At 37.6% G+C, this 16,091-nt stretch overlaps 1 protein-coding gene across 1 annotated transcript in view; it reads right to left on the minus strand.

The window, feature by feature from the left end:
* The window catches only part of FGGY (FGGY carbohydrate kinase domain containing), a 149,736-nt gene that overhangs the window by 87,595 nt on the left and 46,050 nt on the right, over positions 1–16,091 (minus strand). Inside the window, exon 6 of the mRNA XM_075155678.1 lies at positions 5,690–5,805. Coding sequence (XP_075011779.1) covers positions 5,690–5,805 — 116 coding nt within the window. The remainder of the gene's footprint in view (positions 1–5,689; positions 5,806–16,091) is intronic.

Consider the following 16,091-nt stretch of genomic DNA (forward strand, 5'->3'; position numbering starts at 1 on the left):
AAAAGACCAAAGAAAGACAGATAAAGGGACCCCATACTTAACAGAATCTTTTTACTTATTATTCTCTACCATTTGCAAAGCATGGTGTTTCAAGCTCGTTGCTACAATCCAGTGTTATGAAGAACTGGCAGCTACAAGCTGACCTGAAAAAAAAAAAATCATCCCTTTCTCTCAGCCTTCAAGGAAATCCCCCATATACTCCAGATGATCTGGCACCAAAGGCCTTGGAAGAGATAGAAAACTGGCAGAACTAATGGATTGACCATTCCCTTCACATCTGCTGTAGCATAAGTTAATATCGACTGTATTCTCCCACCCTGGACTGAATCTTCCATTTTCAGCCTAAATGTAAATAAATGAGTAGAACTTCTAAATATTAAAGCTGACCACTACTGGCAAAATACAAAACCTAAGCATACTCTATTTAAGTGTAAAAAGTGAGGTATACAATACCATTATCTTCATTAGTTTTGTATGTGGAAGTAGACACTGGCAGATGCAAGAATATACCAACATGTTCATGAATAAACAGCCTGCTGTTTTGTCACTTGTTTGAATGCCTAAAGGAACACAGAGCTGCACCTACATTTGAAAACCCAGCATATTGTAAAGCTTGTGCACAGTAAGAATGAGAGTAAACACCAATCAAGAGAGTCACAGCTATCTTGTCAAAGTCCCAAATCATATACGGTTTTCTTTGTTACCAATTTATGAATAAGTACTACAAATGAAAGGGCATTAGAAAAGAACATCCACGTAGTCTTACAATTCTACAGATCCTTCTTTTCAGGGCATTCAAAAATGGCGTACACAGGTGCCCAGGTACATGAAAACATCAAGCTTCTAGTCCCCAAAGTCCTGGAATTAAGGGAAGAGTTACAGACAAGAGATTGCAGAGTGCTAGGGCTGTACACTAAAGCACAGTCAGAGTGCTGGAGCGGGAAGAGTGACACTATTGTACTGATGTATAGGAGTAAAGACCACTAACCATAAATGCACTTTAGAGTCAAGTCAAACCCATCATAATTGAAAAAACAGTGCCAAAATTTAAAAAAAAAAAAAAAAAAATCAGAAGAAATCCTACTGGAGATGGATTGAGGCAATCTGTGGAAAATGGGAAGCATTCTTCTTGAAGGTGGCAAAGAAGGACGAGTGGGTAAAACATCCAGAGTGGGATTTAAGTAGAGAGATGTGTAAGGACCAGAGGGTGTTTTCCTTACTTATATGAATGTTTAAGGGAAAAAAATCCAAGTAATTTTAAGAAAGAGTTTATCATTTTGTGAACAGGACTGTTGACAATGGTTGTCTACAAAACCCTACCTGCTGATATCACAATCTGTCCATGCAAGAGTTATTTTCATTAGCATATTAATTTCAAGCACTCAAAGTTCAAGGCAAGCACTGAATTTCCACAAAACTTGTGAGATTTAAACAATCCAAATACTTTTCTCAGTTTTGCCACTGATGTTCATAAAGATCCCATACGTATGAGCTGTGTATTTATTCTCTTTTGAGGATGTGGCTGTAAATTCCTAGTCAGGAAAAGCTGGGAAATGGGTTTATGAAATCCTTATCATGTTGAAGGGCTATATTTCCAAGTATGAAGCTTGCTTTTCAAAAAAATACTTCATTAAAATCAGTGTGCTGCTCCATCACAGATGAAAGAAGATGATAAATGCCCCTTTACAACAGATAGCATTTTAGCCTTCAACACACGATGTACTAGAATAGTAAAACCTATTCTGCAATACCTGCAATGCTCTCTCAGACAAAGGCTCCATCTTCAACCAAAAAAAGACCTGGCATAAAATATTACCATTCAATAAAAAAATCATTATTTGGTCCCTTAAGTAGCCCCTGAAGTAGAGGGTTGTGGTGAAAATTTATCAGGCATTTTCCTCCAAATGGAATATATGCTTCAGTACCCTAAGAGGTCTATAGTACATGAAATTTTAACGGAATTGTTAATGTCTTTCTAGGTTTTATAATACCACAAAAAGATACTCATCATGTGCTTTCACCACAGCAGATAAATGCTAATGCCTGTAGTACACAACACTTTCATAGTGGTTTTGAATACAAGCCATCTCCTACTCTCTTGGTGGACAAATTAATGGGACCAATAAATTTTGTAGTATCTTCAGATAACACTCTTTACCTTCACAAATGTGATCAGTAAATTCACGATGTACAGAAGGGAACACAGGCAACTTATTATGTGGATTCCCTGAAAGGTTAGTCTGCTCTGAGAAATGTAAAATGTCAAAGGCCTGGGAATTTTCACATGTGAACCCATGCCTTGATGTGGGAAAGGTCTGTGGAAGATCCTAAAGGTCAGATGTGAGGGTCTCCCTTATCAACAAAGTCATATGTTAAGTTAAACTGAAACTAAGAGGAGTGTCCTACCTGGAACCACAAGCTCCACTCTGATTACAGTAAATATATTTTTAAAGGGCAAGACATTTTAAAAGTGATGTTTAAAAGTGTATTTATCAGAATAAAGAAATATGTACATTAAAGAAGTTGTTCTCAGGTAATTTCCATAAATATTTTCAGTGTCATGAAAGTTAAAGCTACTTCAAAAGAAATCTGTCTAGTCGTAACTATTCATCCATAGTTCCCTCTGATTGGAAACAATAATGATTTCACTAGAGATTAAAAAGAAACAAATAGCTTTTCTGCCTATTTTAAACTGGTAAACTATGTATTTACTTTCATTACAGTAAAAAAATTTTTCTAATTTTATCTAGTGACATTTTGCTTTGTTTAGAAAGAAATGATGATTCAGATCCTGCTAATCTTTTAGGAGAGAGATGTGAGAAAAATACTATTATTTCTCTTCACAGGGGGAATGTGCAGGCATTAAAATACATCCTTGTATTTGAGCTAAACAAACCTTGAGCAGACATACACGGACTTGGACAAGCTTGAGAACAGAAAAGGAAATTCCACTAGAATTACTTCAGACTTGTTAGGCTTTTGGTTTTGTTTTCATTTTAGGAGGAGTTTTTGACCACGTACAATCTCCCTTCAACCTACTCCTACCTAGGTTATCTGGCAATTTCAAGTTCCTTAAGCTGCAAGCAAGCTAAGTCTACTGCTTCAAATTCTTTTCTGTCAGCCGTAGCACACTATGATGTGCCTCCTGGAAGCGCACACTCTGACTGTTTGTCCCTATGAGTTACTTAAACAAATTGCCTTCCTTTTGTATAATGTGCTGAAGTTAACAGCAGCTGAGACTGTTCACTTATGGGACAGCACTCTGGAGTAATACTATAAACATAGCTTGAGTTGAGTTTGTGCAAGGTGTGATGCTACGTTCGTTGTGCTCAGTGTGGCATTGGGCTCCTGGGAGGAGGTCTATGTAGTGATGATGCCTCGCCACCAGCGCCGACACCTTGGGAGTTGGTAGGAAAGGGTCTTCCACTATACAAGACCCTTCCAGCAAACCCCCCAAACTTTCATTGGGCCAACGTTACCATTCCTATTTTCCCATGAACAGGGACACTGATAAGATTAGGGGTGGCAGAAAGCAAAGCACTTCCACAGCACCCAACACAGACCTCAGCTTTGTTGAGTAGCTTCTGGACAGGGAGTGAGTTGCTTTGTTTTGGTGTCTTTTTGTCTCCTTCTAAAGCTAAACCCTTCCAAGAGACTCCAATAGGTGCAGTTTAGAAGATAAACTCAAAGGAATGAAGGAGTACTTGCTATCTGGTTTCCACATGCGTACAGAGTGCTCCTTACTCCCTCTTCATAGACGCATAAATGAAGGTCACTGTCCTGCTTTTTTGTGATTTTATCACACAGCTAAATACAATGAATGTAACACCTACCTTTTTAAAAAAGGGAAGGTTAGACATGGTCATGGAAATAAGCATACATTCCACCTAAGGCCAGGTTTCAGCATTATTATGCAAAACAAAGTGTCTTATACTTCGGATACACCTAAGGTAATCAGCCCAAGAATCTGAAAATCAAAGGATTTCGCAAGGTGAGTAAAAGTATGTGCTCTTCAGAAGCTTCAAGTGCTAGCCTACAGTTTGGTGCAATTCTGGAGGTCAGATTCTGCTTCTCCAATTGCAGCCGAGACGCACCCAGGTATTCTATGGTTCCTTTCTTGAAAATCAACGCAATTGCCGAGGGAACTAGACACTTTCCCCATGAATTCAGGAGAACATTTTTGTCATGCAAGAAATGCCTATCAGAAGTTAATTTAGTGATTTATTTTGTTAGCATTGTGTTTTAACAAAAATGTAAGCCTGATATTGGAAATTAATGATTTTTGTCTTGCTAAATATTGAGCCATATACAGATTAGTTTTATGAGGCTCCCATCACAACAAAAAGCCCTTTTTATTAATGGCTGCTTTATCATTTAAAACATGTATGTTTAGTTACTTAAAATGGGAAATTGCTTTGCACTGTCCTTGAAGTGCATTGCATAAATATTGTATTAAAGCCTTAGCTTACACTTCATAAATAATTTATTTTAAAAATACTCTTCTGTGAGACCACCAGCTGCCGAGATGTTCAATTTTCTGGCAAAAACATGTATTTATCGCAAGTCTTATTTTAACTTGTTGAAGATTTGCTAAAAGCCACATGTGATAGATGTTGTAAGAATTGTATTCAAACTAAAACCTCAGGAAGCTAAAAGCCCAATACTCCTAGTAGGTTTTATACCTTTGCATAAGCAGTTTCAGTTGCAGGGGGAAGAACTAAAATCTATTCAAGGAAGCTTTCAAGTACAATTTTCTGATAACCTGAAAATGACTCATAGTATATTTTGTGATTATCAGAAGTTTATAGATTTCATTACATTTCATTTCACTATAGTCCTCCCTACACCATTTCCATTTCATGTTGCAGCATTTAAACTGCTGTACAAACTTGTTCAAAGTGCTAGACATTAAAAAAAAAAAATCAAAGGAAATTTCAGATAATTAACTTTGATGAATGAGCATATTTTAATTCATGTCTGGTAATATTCTTGTTAATGACATGTATGCCTAGGACATCCATTAAAAGTCCATTAACTTAACAGGTAAAGTCTAATAAAGTTATCCTGGAAATTTTCTGGTATATTAACATTATGGACTTTTAATGAGTATCTGCTGTAGGAATTGCTATTAGCAAGACTACCATTCTAATTAAACTTGGGCTCTAAGAGAGTGAAAAAAACAGTCTGAAGATAATAACAAGCAGAAGTAGCATTTTTTTTTTTAAAGTACCATAAGGGAGATTGGTACGGGTCGCAAAACATGCCATCAGTAACAGCTATAAATTATTATGTTGTGGCTTTTTTTCATAGCCTGCCATCCAATATACCCATATCAGGTGCTTCCTTCATGTAATCAATTGCTGAGGCTCCCATTTACTTCTTTATTGTTAAGGCTGAGCAGTACTGAAAGGCTAGCTAAGATATAAAATTTAAACACGGTTTTTGATGACAATGCCAAGTAAAAAGCATACTTAGGAAAGCTGTTACCTATGGGCATCCAGCCTTGTTATCAACCCATCTGAAGCTCCATCAAGTCCTGCTACATTTCTGCTGACATTCACAATAATACAGCAAAAGATCTTTTTATATGTATATATCTTTTTTTTATATATATGTATATATCTTTTATATATATATAACTTTTTAATGTATATGTATATTTATAAAACAAAACAACCCCCTGATATACCTATTTTTTCATACTTATCCTTCACCAAATCTTCCAAACCAATCATTTTCCAGAAACTGTCATCCCAACCTCCATCTGAAGTGTACGTCCACTTGCACACTACTGTACAGAGGGACCTATAAAAGAGACAATATAGGCACGGAATCAGGCAAATGAACACATTCCAGTTTAAACTTGTGACTAAAAAGACGTTTGTGCAAAATGATCTCTTCATTCACCGGTCAAAAATTCCAAGCATAATGCTAACAATAAAAAAAATTGGTTACTGTTTGGAGTGCATGTCTTGAGATACCTTAAAAGGACCTTATGTTTAAGATTCTTCTCTGCTGAAACAACTGGTCTGGCCACTTCTTTGCATAAATCAGTCAAAAAACAGGCCATGCATATGCCTAGAAGACAGCATGGCATGAACATAACAGCTCTTTAGCAAGCAGCTCAGAGAAAGATTCCTGCTTTTCCAGGCTGTACCTAAATAGCGATGTTTTGGACACAGTATGTCCTTAGAAAAACTTTCTATTACTTATTTTGAAGCTCAATTACAATTTACAGGAGATTATGTATGCACTGATAATTAGGTTAAATGGCACTGCTCCAATACCTGCAGGTACAAAATGCCTTTATCAGGTGAATGTGTACAAGCAAAATCACATCCAACTACTAGAGCTTCTGCATAGCATGTGTTCAAGTACCACTATCATTAAGTCTGTATTTCAGCAGAAGCCGATGACAATTCAGTGACATGCTGAAACAGCATTAGCCACGATGCAGCTGAGTGCAATATTAAGTTCTTGTTTCAAGTCTTATTCCTGATAAGCTGACGCTGAACTTCACTGTGACAGTACAGCATCACAAGGGCAGACTACAGGAGCAGAATATAAACAAAAGACAAGAGAACTTGCAGAAATGTCTATCATAGCATATAGAATGTTTTTCTCCTACAATGATCCATATCTCCAACCTCTCATTTCCCCCAAAATACGAATAACGTTCCTGAAGATTTAGTATTACACAGACTGTTTTCTGTCTGAACACTAAGAACCATGTCGGATCAGTATTTAATTGTGCTTGAAAAGTCAATAAAGGAAAAGGTATTAAAAATGCTAAATACTACTGAAAATTTCAGCTGCCTGTAGTCTTGGGAATAGTACCGTACCATCAAGTGCGTGACATCTCAAATGCATCTCAGGGAAACATCGTAACTGTTCTCAAAGAGAAACCCCTTTCAGAGATGGATTTTCTTTGATGTCTTACAAGACAGCTTATTTGTGACTCATTTTTAGCCAAGGTGTGCCTTCACAGACATATTCTTTTTATCAGGATGTTACAATTTGAACACGTATCTTCAAAGCAAACTGAATTTTACTGAAGCATTTGACTTTTTATTGCAGTTTTGCATAAGTAAAATCCAACCAAAATTCCTGCCTACAAAAAATATTTTTTGAGTTAAACCCTCCTTTTCATCCAAGTGAACTACCTAGGGACCTAAATAAGGAGAATTAAACTAAAAGTCTTATTATTATATTAGTATTACTTACATTACCATAATGCCGAGGAACACCAGCTCTGGACATGACCCCAGCACCTACAGCAAGGTACAATTACTGAACAAAGAAGGAAGACTGCTACCTTCCGGAAAAAAATAAGACAGCAACATAGCTGATAGTCAGGTACAGCGAGGTGTCCCAAAGAATGTCACACATATCAGCACCTACAACCTGTACCTATAAAACACAATCAAACCCATCTAGATACTCAAAATACTAAGTATTCAACCAAAAGGAGAGATGAAACTTCACATAAAATACCTGCTATTAGTACAGATGCCATTGCACTTTTCCTATCTAGGCAAAGTAGAGCTTCTTATTTTACAGTTGTAGCAAAAAGCGTGCAGTAAATAATAAAGGATCTGGTGTTTTTGAAAAAGAGGCCACTAAGGGAATGGATTCTGCTACTTTCAAGCTTGACAAACATCCTTGTCATAGCTTCCCATTCATTTATCTAGAAATACCCCACAAACAAAGCAACAGTGAGTGCCTCTCCTCCACTAAAACATAGTAACAGAACCTAGCAAAGAAATCAGCACACAGAACAGAAAAAGAGAAGCTATTTTTATTTACTATCTACAAATCAAAGCTAAGGCTTCTAGACAGTGATACTGTACACACAATAAAGCCAAGTAAGAACAGGAGGAGCCTTTCCACACAGCTGGAAAACTATCTGAAACTCAGATTCACCATGTTTTGGGGATTTACAAGAAGAACCAAGGATGTACAAGTGAGGGCAGGATTCTCATGGGGTGGGACAGCTAAAGGCACAGTTCTCAGTGTACATCCTCTTACGTGACACTGAGCAGAAGATGGGATGATTATATGGACTCCCCGTGCTCCCATTTTCTCATCGAGGACAGAAATGTATATTTTAAATGCATCATGTTCATTTCATTCTGTTCTTTTGGAATGACCATGTTTTTACAACCAGAGGACTGGTGATGTTCATTCACAATCCCACTGTTTATAGAGGTGCATTATTTGCTCTTTGCAACCAGAGAATTTATTAACGTTATACATTTTGGGGGAAAAAAGAAATAGAGATAACTATTTATATCCTTATAAATACTGTGGAGATTATTTCAGGGTTACTCTTCAGACAGTTTTGACACACACACCCCCCTTTTTGTCTTAAACAGTTTAAGAATAGATCAGACAATTACAATTCAGTGTCTGGTTTGAAAACAGAAGCACATGACCTGTAACTACAGCAATGACAATGTTGATATAAGAAATTCCAATTTCTAAGGATTTAAAAGCCAGACACAGAATTCTAATTCGGACCTTTGACAAAAACTGGGTGAATAAATAAATTCTAAGCTGAAGAAAATACTGGGAAAAAATAAACTTTTTCCCCAAATCAGCTCAAACCTCTCATTAAAAGGAAAAATAAAGACAGGGTATTTGAAATAAAGATCATTTCATCACTTTAGGGAAAATTTAGACGTTAAGAGTGAAACAATAATGCATCAAGTTTTCCCATTCTATAGTTTTCTCCCAAATGCATCAAGTTTTCCCAAGTTTTCCCAAATAAATACCAAATCATAACAAATTATCATCAGAACCGAACATGTATTTTTCTAATTAGATCAATGCTGTGAACTATTGCCACACCCTGAAAAATGCTCTAAGGATAAGAGCAAAATGTCATGGCTCCTCATTTTCAAAGATCACAAAGCAACTCCTTCTGAGTCTCCATGCTTATCCAAAGAGAAACCGGAGCAGCCTTGTTGGACTCCAAAAAGCATGTTTTAAACAGGGGCCAATTCCTTCATACAGCTCACTCTGAGCAACACCACATTACATTCACAGGCCCACTGAAACAGCGTGAATGGGGACAGACCGGCCCTTGCCAATCCACTGAATTCCAGAATATTGGAGCTCTCTTACTAGATATGGCTGGACTGAACATACTCTAGTATGAAACGGTAATGGGGCTGTGAGCATTTTCACCACTTATAAATGCAAACTGCTTACAGAAAAAGGATAAATAGCTGATTTCTGGTTGAATTTTTAATACAATATAGAAAACACAAACTGGGAAGGACACCTCTTCCCAAATGAATTAACTGGCAGGTCTGTAAGTAGAAGGTTCTGATATGAAGACCAACCTCAAATCTGAGCTAAAACACTAACCTGTTCTGTTGGTAGGTTTTATTTTCATGGCCACAAGAACCTCAAAACACTTGTTGTAAATGCAGTCTGAGCATTTACACCTCTCTGGGATTTAAGCTCCTTATTCCACCCTTGCCACTATTCAATTGCCACGTAAAAAGTGCATGTTTAATTGAACAATATAGCTTTATACAAACCCTTAATATCTAAGGGAAAGTATTATACTGCAGAATGGCATTCTGGTCTCTTAGATAATAGTTCAAGAAAAAAGGATTTCTTTGAGATGCCCGTAATGACAGATTAACTTCACTGCATGGTTCAAAAGAACCTGGATGTGTTGAACTTAAATCCCTGCCACTTACCTGATGAGCTGCTCTAATAATTACACACAGCTGCTCAATTTGTATATCCTAGAGAGCTGTAGGCACATGCAGAGAGAGCAGTTTGTTCGTGGTTTTTCACCTTTGAATACCAATGGTATAGATATATATTAGCTTTATGGGCAACCACTCAGAAATTCTCCTCCAGAGTATCACCCTGATAGCACTACTTGTAACTTGGAAAAACTGTATCCAGAAAGACATTACGGTAAAGATGACGCCAAGGAATCAAATCATTACCCCTACAAAGCAAGCCTCAACTATTAGAAAATTTTCTATTTCACAGTAACTCTTAAATTTTATGACATGAAGGGCAGACATTAAACAGAAACAGTACCGATATTCACTGTGGTATATTCCTTTTTTCCTAACTATTTGGCAGTATTGCCTCAATTATTTGGCCATAAACACCAGACTTGCACTAGCTGAAGCTGGATGAACCAGATGGATAGAAGCAAATGTTCCCCTTACTTCACTACCAGGATCAACTGGGTTCAAAGGTGCTGAGTTAATAGGCAATCATCTAGGCAACAGTCCTCTCCCAACTGCCTAATCTAATGCAGGACTTGAAAAGACATGGTGCGGAACTCCTCAGTAGCACAGGCCATATGTAGCTAGGCTGAAATACCATGAATTTGAAGATTGTTTTCCTCAAGCATATTCCCAATACAATGAAATGAAAGATTTCCTTTCCCTGTTCAGAACAAAAAGTTTTGCTTAGAATACTCCTACTGAAAAAAACAACCCTTTTGCATGGAAAACTTTTATTTTATTTAAACCAGATTTTCAACAGGAACATGATTATGTTCAGAGTTTCTTACAAATTCTAGTTTACAAAGAATTATAGGATCCTACTTGCATCCAACAGCCTCAAGAAAAAAAAATCCCTGCCACATTCATTTCAAAGTGGATTTGGTTGGGCACAGCATATTACACAATACTTTCTATTACTGTCTAGCTCTGCGTTTTTGCACAGCTTTTGCTGAGGACTGACTGCAGATGTGCTGAAGTCCTGTATGACCAGAATCTCAGCATTCTGAAAAACTCACCAGCAGTACGTCCTCACAAGAAAACCATGAGGTTCAGGGAGTCCGGGAGTGATTGAACACACACTGATAATTCCCAAAATGCTGTCTGGAAGCAACTATTTGCCCCCACTAACCTTCAAAAGGATTCCAGGGCAACTAGACTCGTGACCAAAGCAACTCAGGTGCTCAAAGTTAGTCAATATGCGGCTCTTCTCACATTGTCTACCCATTCTGAGTATTATTTCTCACTCTGTTGTACTTCTTGGAGAGAAGGAAATCAGATACACTCATTAAAAAATGGGAAATACTGCATAGTTTTAGCTATCCACATAAAAATTTATCTAAAAGATAAAGGTCACAAAAAACTTCTTCACATCTACTTAAGAGTTGCCACAGCTTTATGCTTTGGTCTGTTCTTTGCTGACACCATCTCCTACACTCCAGAAGGGATAAAGCAAGCAAGGACATGACTCCCAACTCTGCAGAGATTCTGCCCTGTCTGGGAGAATACTTGGTATCTTTGACAACAAAACACAGTTTGGGGTGCATTCTATAACTGCAGTAGTCTTCCAGAAGTCATCCTAATTTTGAGTATAAGTTAATATAGAAGTCCTATTAACAAGGATAGTTACTAAAAGTGACCCCATAAGATATTTACACAGGATCATCCATTCAAGAGGGCTGGTACAATACTAGTTAGCTTGGAAAATGAGTCAGCTACCAGCTTTAAAGGTAGTAACCCTTCTTGACCATCCTGAAGTAAGTGGAAGCTTTGCTCTTGATTCCATGAAAAATGTCTTTGCAACCTGGCTGTCATACTGAGAGTGACTTGGTGGTGATGAACTAAAACCAACTGCACCTGCTGAGGACTGTACCAAAGCTAAGGCCTACAGAAGCTAGGACAGGGTATAGTTAGGTCCCAAAAGGAATAGCGTGCAGTAGGATGAAGTAACTTTCTGTGGTCTGTTGGCCAGATTTATTTAAAGTTACAAAGAATCAAAAACTAAGAAAGCTGTATGACGTTCTGAAGGCAAGAAGGAGACCTGAAACAATGGAGTGTGACTGTCACAACATCAAACGTGTTTTTCCTTTTGTTCTGCAAACTTCAGATTTAAAACAGATTTTTAATTCAAATTGAAAACCAGGGCTTAGGTTCTGCTCAAGTGAACTTCTCCACATACTGACATCTGGACCAAGCTGTCAATGTCCTCCCAAATTATGCACCCCACAGTCTCGAGGCTTTTTACAAAAACGAGCAATTCACCGCTCTAACACAGTCACAGATCTGACTGTGGTTTTTGCAAAAATGTTCCAAACAAAAAATTAAGACACAGAACACATACTCCCAGCATCCAAGCTTTATATTAAACACAACTGGGCATTGGTACTGCAAGAGCCTGAAATACAGCAGAGGTTATCACAGAGCAATAGGAAACGTAATTATTCTCTGCTCCATTATGGCTAATGCCATATACATTAATACATGACCTTTGAAATAGAACCAGATTATTAGATCCACACTTCTGGTATTTATACCTGTCACACCAGTGTCTCTGCCTGCCTGGTGTATTTGGCTGCTCTGGGGGAAATAGGAAAAAAAGAGGGCAATTTGTCCCACGGGAATACTTCTCGGGCAATAGGAGAAAAAATGTGACACCTAGTCATTTAGTTTTGAAACGTATAAAATGCATGAGATGCTGCCCATGTTAAGCGTTTGCTAAAAAGAGTCGAAGAGCGGTGGGTTGAGTTCACAGCGGTGTAAAAAGAGCTGCACCTGTTGTCACTCAGTTACTACAGTAGATCTCTCAGGCAGATTAGTTTTAAACCACAGGGCCAAGTAAGTCTGGGTGTGCTCTATTTCACATACACTGTCTGCATTTTACTCATTTCACCTATTCAACAGCTCTTTAATTGCATGTACACAAACCAAAACATGTCAGGGTCTGTTCCATCCACCCAACCGTGCAAATCCCAAGTTCCTAATATTTACAACACACTTTTTATTATTATTGCCTTTGACCCAAAGCCTATGAAATTCCTGCCTGCCCAAACCCATTGTCTTAGCACAGCAGTGCAATACGACTCTTGCCTGAAAAGGGTTTTCTTCTTCTAACAAAACATTAAACATGCCAAACAAAAAAGACAGGTGGGGAAGCCTGTTTGGGACAACTAGCAGACACATACCAGTTGCACTCAGAGGCCTCGACTTTCAGTCTTTGCATGTCTGAAGACTTAAACCTAGCCAATAAAGGTAGCAAGGAAATTACGGTAATCAGCATTAGCAATTCTACTAGCTTCATCCTTTCTATGCTTTGGATAACACTTATATTTGTCACAAATAATAAAAAGTAGTCTGACTGCCTTTTGGATTTTTCAAAGAAATTAAATATCACAGCAAAATCAAAGCTTTCTCTCCACTTCGAAATCTTCATTAAAACTGCACAGAAAAAAAAAGGATCTATAATATATATAGTATATATATAAAGTACAAGTATAGATATAAAACTCTAGACTGAATTTCCTTCCTTCTGCATGATGCAATGAAAAGCCAGTATTTGTTAACATTAAGGTCAATGGCAATTTTGTCATATTTCACAGGTGAAATAGGATTAAACTGCAGATCTCAGCCTTCAAGACTTAATGTTCCAGAAATTATTTGGATCTTCCTTTTTTTTCTTTGTTTAGAAGTCTTCATTATCTCATTTTAAACGTTTTCAGTATTGAATTCACCATGAGGAAAACTGAATCTCAGAAAATAGCTCTTCAGTTTCAAAATACAAAGTTTTAGTAGAAAAGATTTCTTTTTACTACAAATGTGGAAGTTTGGTAGAAGATACCAATCCACAAAGTTACCAACCCAAAGGACAATGAACAGCTCGTAACCTATCAGTTAGATACATTGAAGCTAATGATGATACTGACATTTGACTATGTAATACCTTTCCAAACCCTTTCAAGCCAAATTTTTTTTGTTGCAAAAAAATTATATTGAAGTACTACATTTGGCTTAAAGATTTCACAGGTTTTCTTTAAAATCTGTGTTTCAAGTATTCGGTTGAATTTCAAGATACACTATTGCCTCCATTTTTTTCTGAACACTGCTGACTCAGTGAACTTGTATGGTCCTAAAAGACTCCTTCACAATCAACAAGACTAAATTTTGGGTTAAAATTTGTGAACTTGTATTCAGCAGCTCTGTTGGCCTCATACCTGGAAAGTCAGAAATCTCACTGGACTGGTGGCACAGCTTTTATGTAAAAATGTAAAACAGGTCTCCCTTCCTCTACCGTCAATCTCCCTGCCAAAGTACAGTCCGTGAAAGAGTAACGTACTCTTTTAGGTAAGAGGAAGGCTCTCAGGGAACTGCAGCTGCATCACAGCCCTTGAGGGACTGGTATCCATCAAATCTCTGACCAACAGATGTAGGCATTACACCAGTACTTCAAAACTTATTTATCAGACAAGGAAATGCTTGGGGCTGTAATGGGCAATGGGGTTTGTCCAGTTTCCACTGAGGTGAAAAGGAGCGTTTCTCTTTCGAACTTGTGAGGTATTAGATCAGACTTCATCACTGCTCAGGGAAACCTGCGCTACAGATCCAAGCACAAAAATGGTCTCGATGCCTCAAGGGGCAGCTGTCCCGAGGGAGGCGAAACAGACAGATAACGGCCACGACTGGTTTTCTCATGCAGTAAGCAGGAGCTCTAACTCTGGCAAAGGTTGCACCGCATGAAGAAAAGCACTGGCTAAGCACGTTTCACAAATATTGTCTCCATGCCCACTTGCTGGCCAGCACCATTTCAGTATAAGTTCTCGACAATATCCAGGAAGAAAATACAAGAAAACAATTTCTTGTACAACCATAACACAGTTTCCTTGCAGATTATTTCCAAGAGGAAATTATTATTCAACAAGAGGAGACATTTCAAGGCAGATGTATTACCATGGGCTTTTTGTCAGGATACAGCATGTAGAAGCAGGACTCTTGACTCTCCTGAACACATACCACCACGCGTGCATGTCGAAGTCCCACTCACAGACCTCAGCAGCAATCAGTGAGCAGGAAAATCAGCCTTTCAATCAGTAAATCAAAAAGTTAAAATTATTTCTGTAAAGGGGAAAAAGGAGTAATTAACTCAAACCTCACTCTAGTATTTGGAGTTCATGCTGTAACACTTAGGAGGTTTTTGGCTGGCTTTTTAAATTACAGAATTTTCTAAGCAAATATGTTGCTTACTTAAAGGGATAGATTTTATTGTATGAAAAATACAATTCACATTTGCAATTTTCTACACCCACATCTATAATTAATCTCCTCTGATTACAGCCACTCCCTGACAAGATTCCATGTTATATTTAAACCCTGGGTGCCACTTTGAAAGAAAAAAAAGAACAACAATAGGATCATTTTCAAAGACTACATAGCAGCACAAGGTTTCAAAGCAGCAAAGTGCTTTAAACTCTGGTATCAACCTACTGACCGCCCCAACCAGAGTTAAGAGTGACCTCCAATTACCACCACAATAAGCACAGAAGTCTCATGAGAAGTATAAAGTGTAGATGTTTCCTGTGCTCCAGAAGAGGTATGACACTCAGACTCTAAGGATCAACCCACATAAATAAAATGCTGTGTTGGATAAGGTATCTTAAAAAAGTAACCTTTGTACATCTTGCCAGAGACGTGAAAGTATGCATTTGATATATAAGTATTGTAAGAAAACTGGCATGTTTTACTTTTTCATAAATACACACACAAACACACGTATTTATACACATACAGATATTTACTTTGGATTGGGAGAATGTACCCGTCTGTAATTGTTTGCTGTAATCTATTTAAACCTGTCATTTAAAAAATATAAATAAATACATCAAACACTGCAAATGTCAAAAAAGTCGTACAACAAAAGGTGAATCACACTAACTAAAACGAGATTATGGTTTTTTTACTATTTGTAACAGAGGCCAATTAAAAAAAAGAAGTGTGTTTCTCTTCAGGAATACACTATCAAAAGATTTAAAGACTTAGACTCTTAAATTCGGTATTCCTAGAAGAAGTTATGTCATCAGACCTGAAGGGAAACACCCATCTCAAGGGCAACATATCGAGTCAGATTAATCCCTTGTGTACATGCAATAATTTCAGTGGATTCATACCAGGGATGCATTTAGCTAAACACATTGAGTTGGACCAGAAAGTACAAAATAAGAATATTTCATCCACCCACATACGCCTCACCATGTCATGAGGCAAAGGGAAGCAAACAGTCAGCAGACTGCTTGCTTTTTTATTAATTTCATTCTGTATTATATTACAGACACCCAACCAAGA

The sequence above is a fragment of the Calonectris borealis genome, chromosome 8 (genome assembly GCF_964195595.1).
Source record: "Calonectris borealis chromosome 8, bCalBor7.hap1.2, whole genome shotgun sequence".
NCBI lineage: Eukaryota > Metazoa > Chordata > Aves > Procellariiformes > Procellariidae > Calonectris > Calonectris borealis.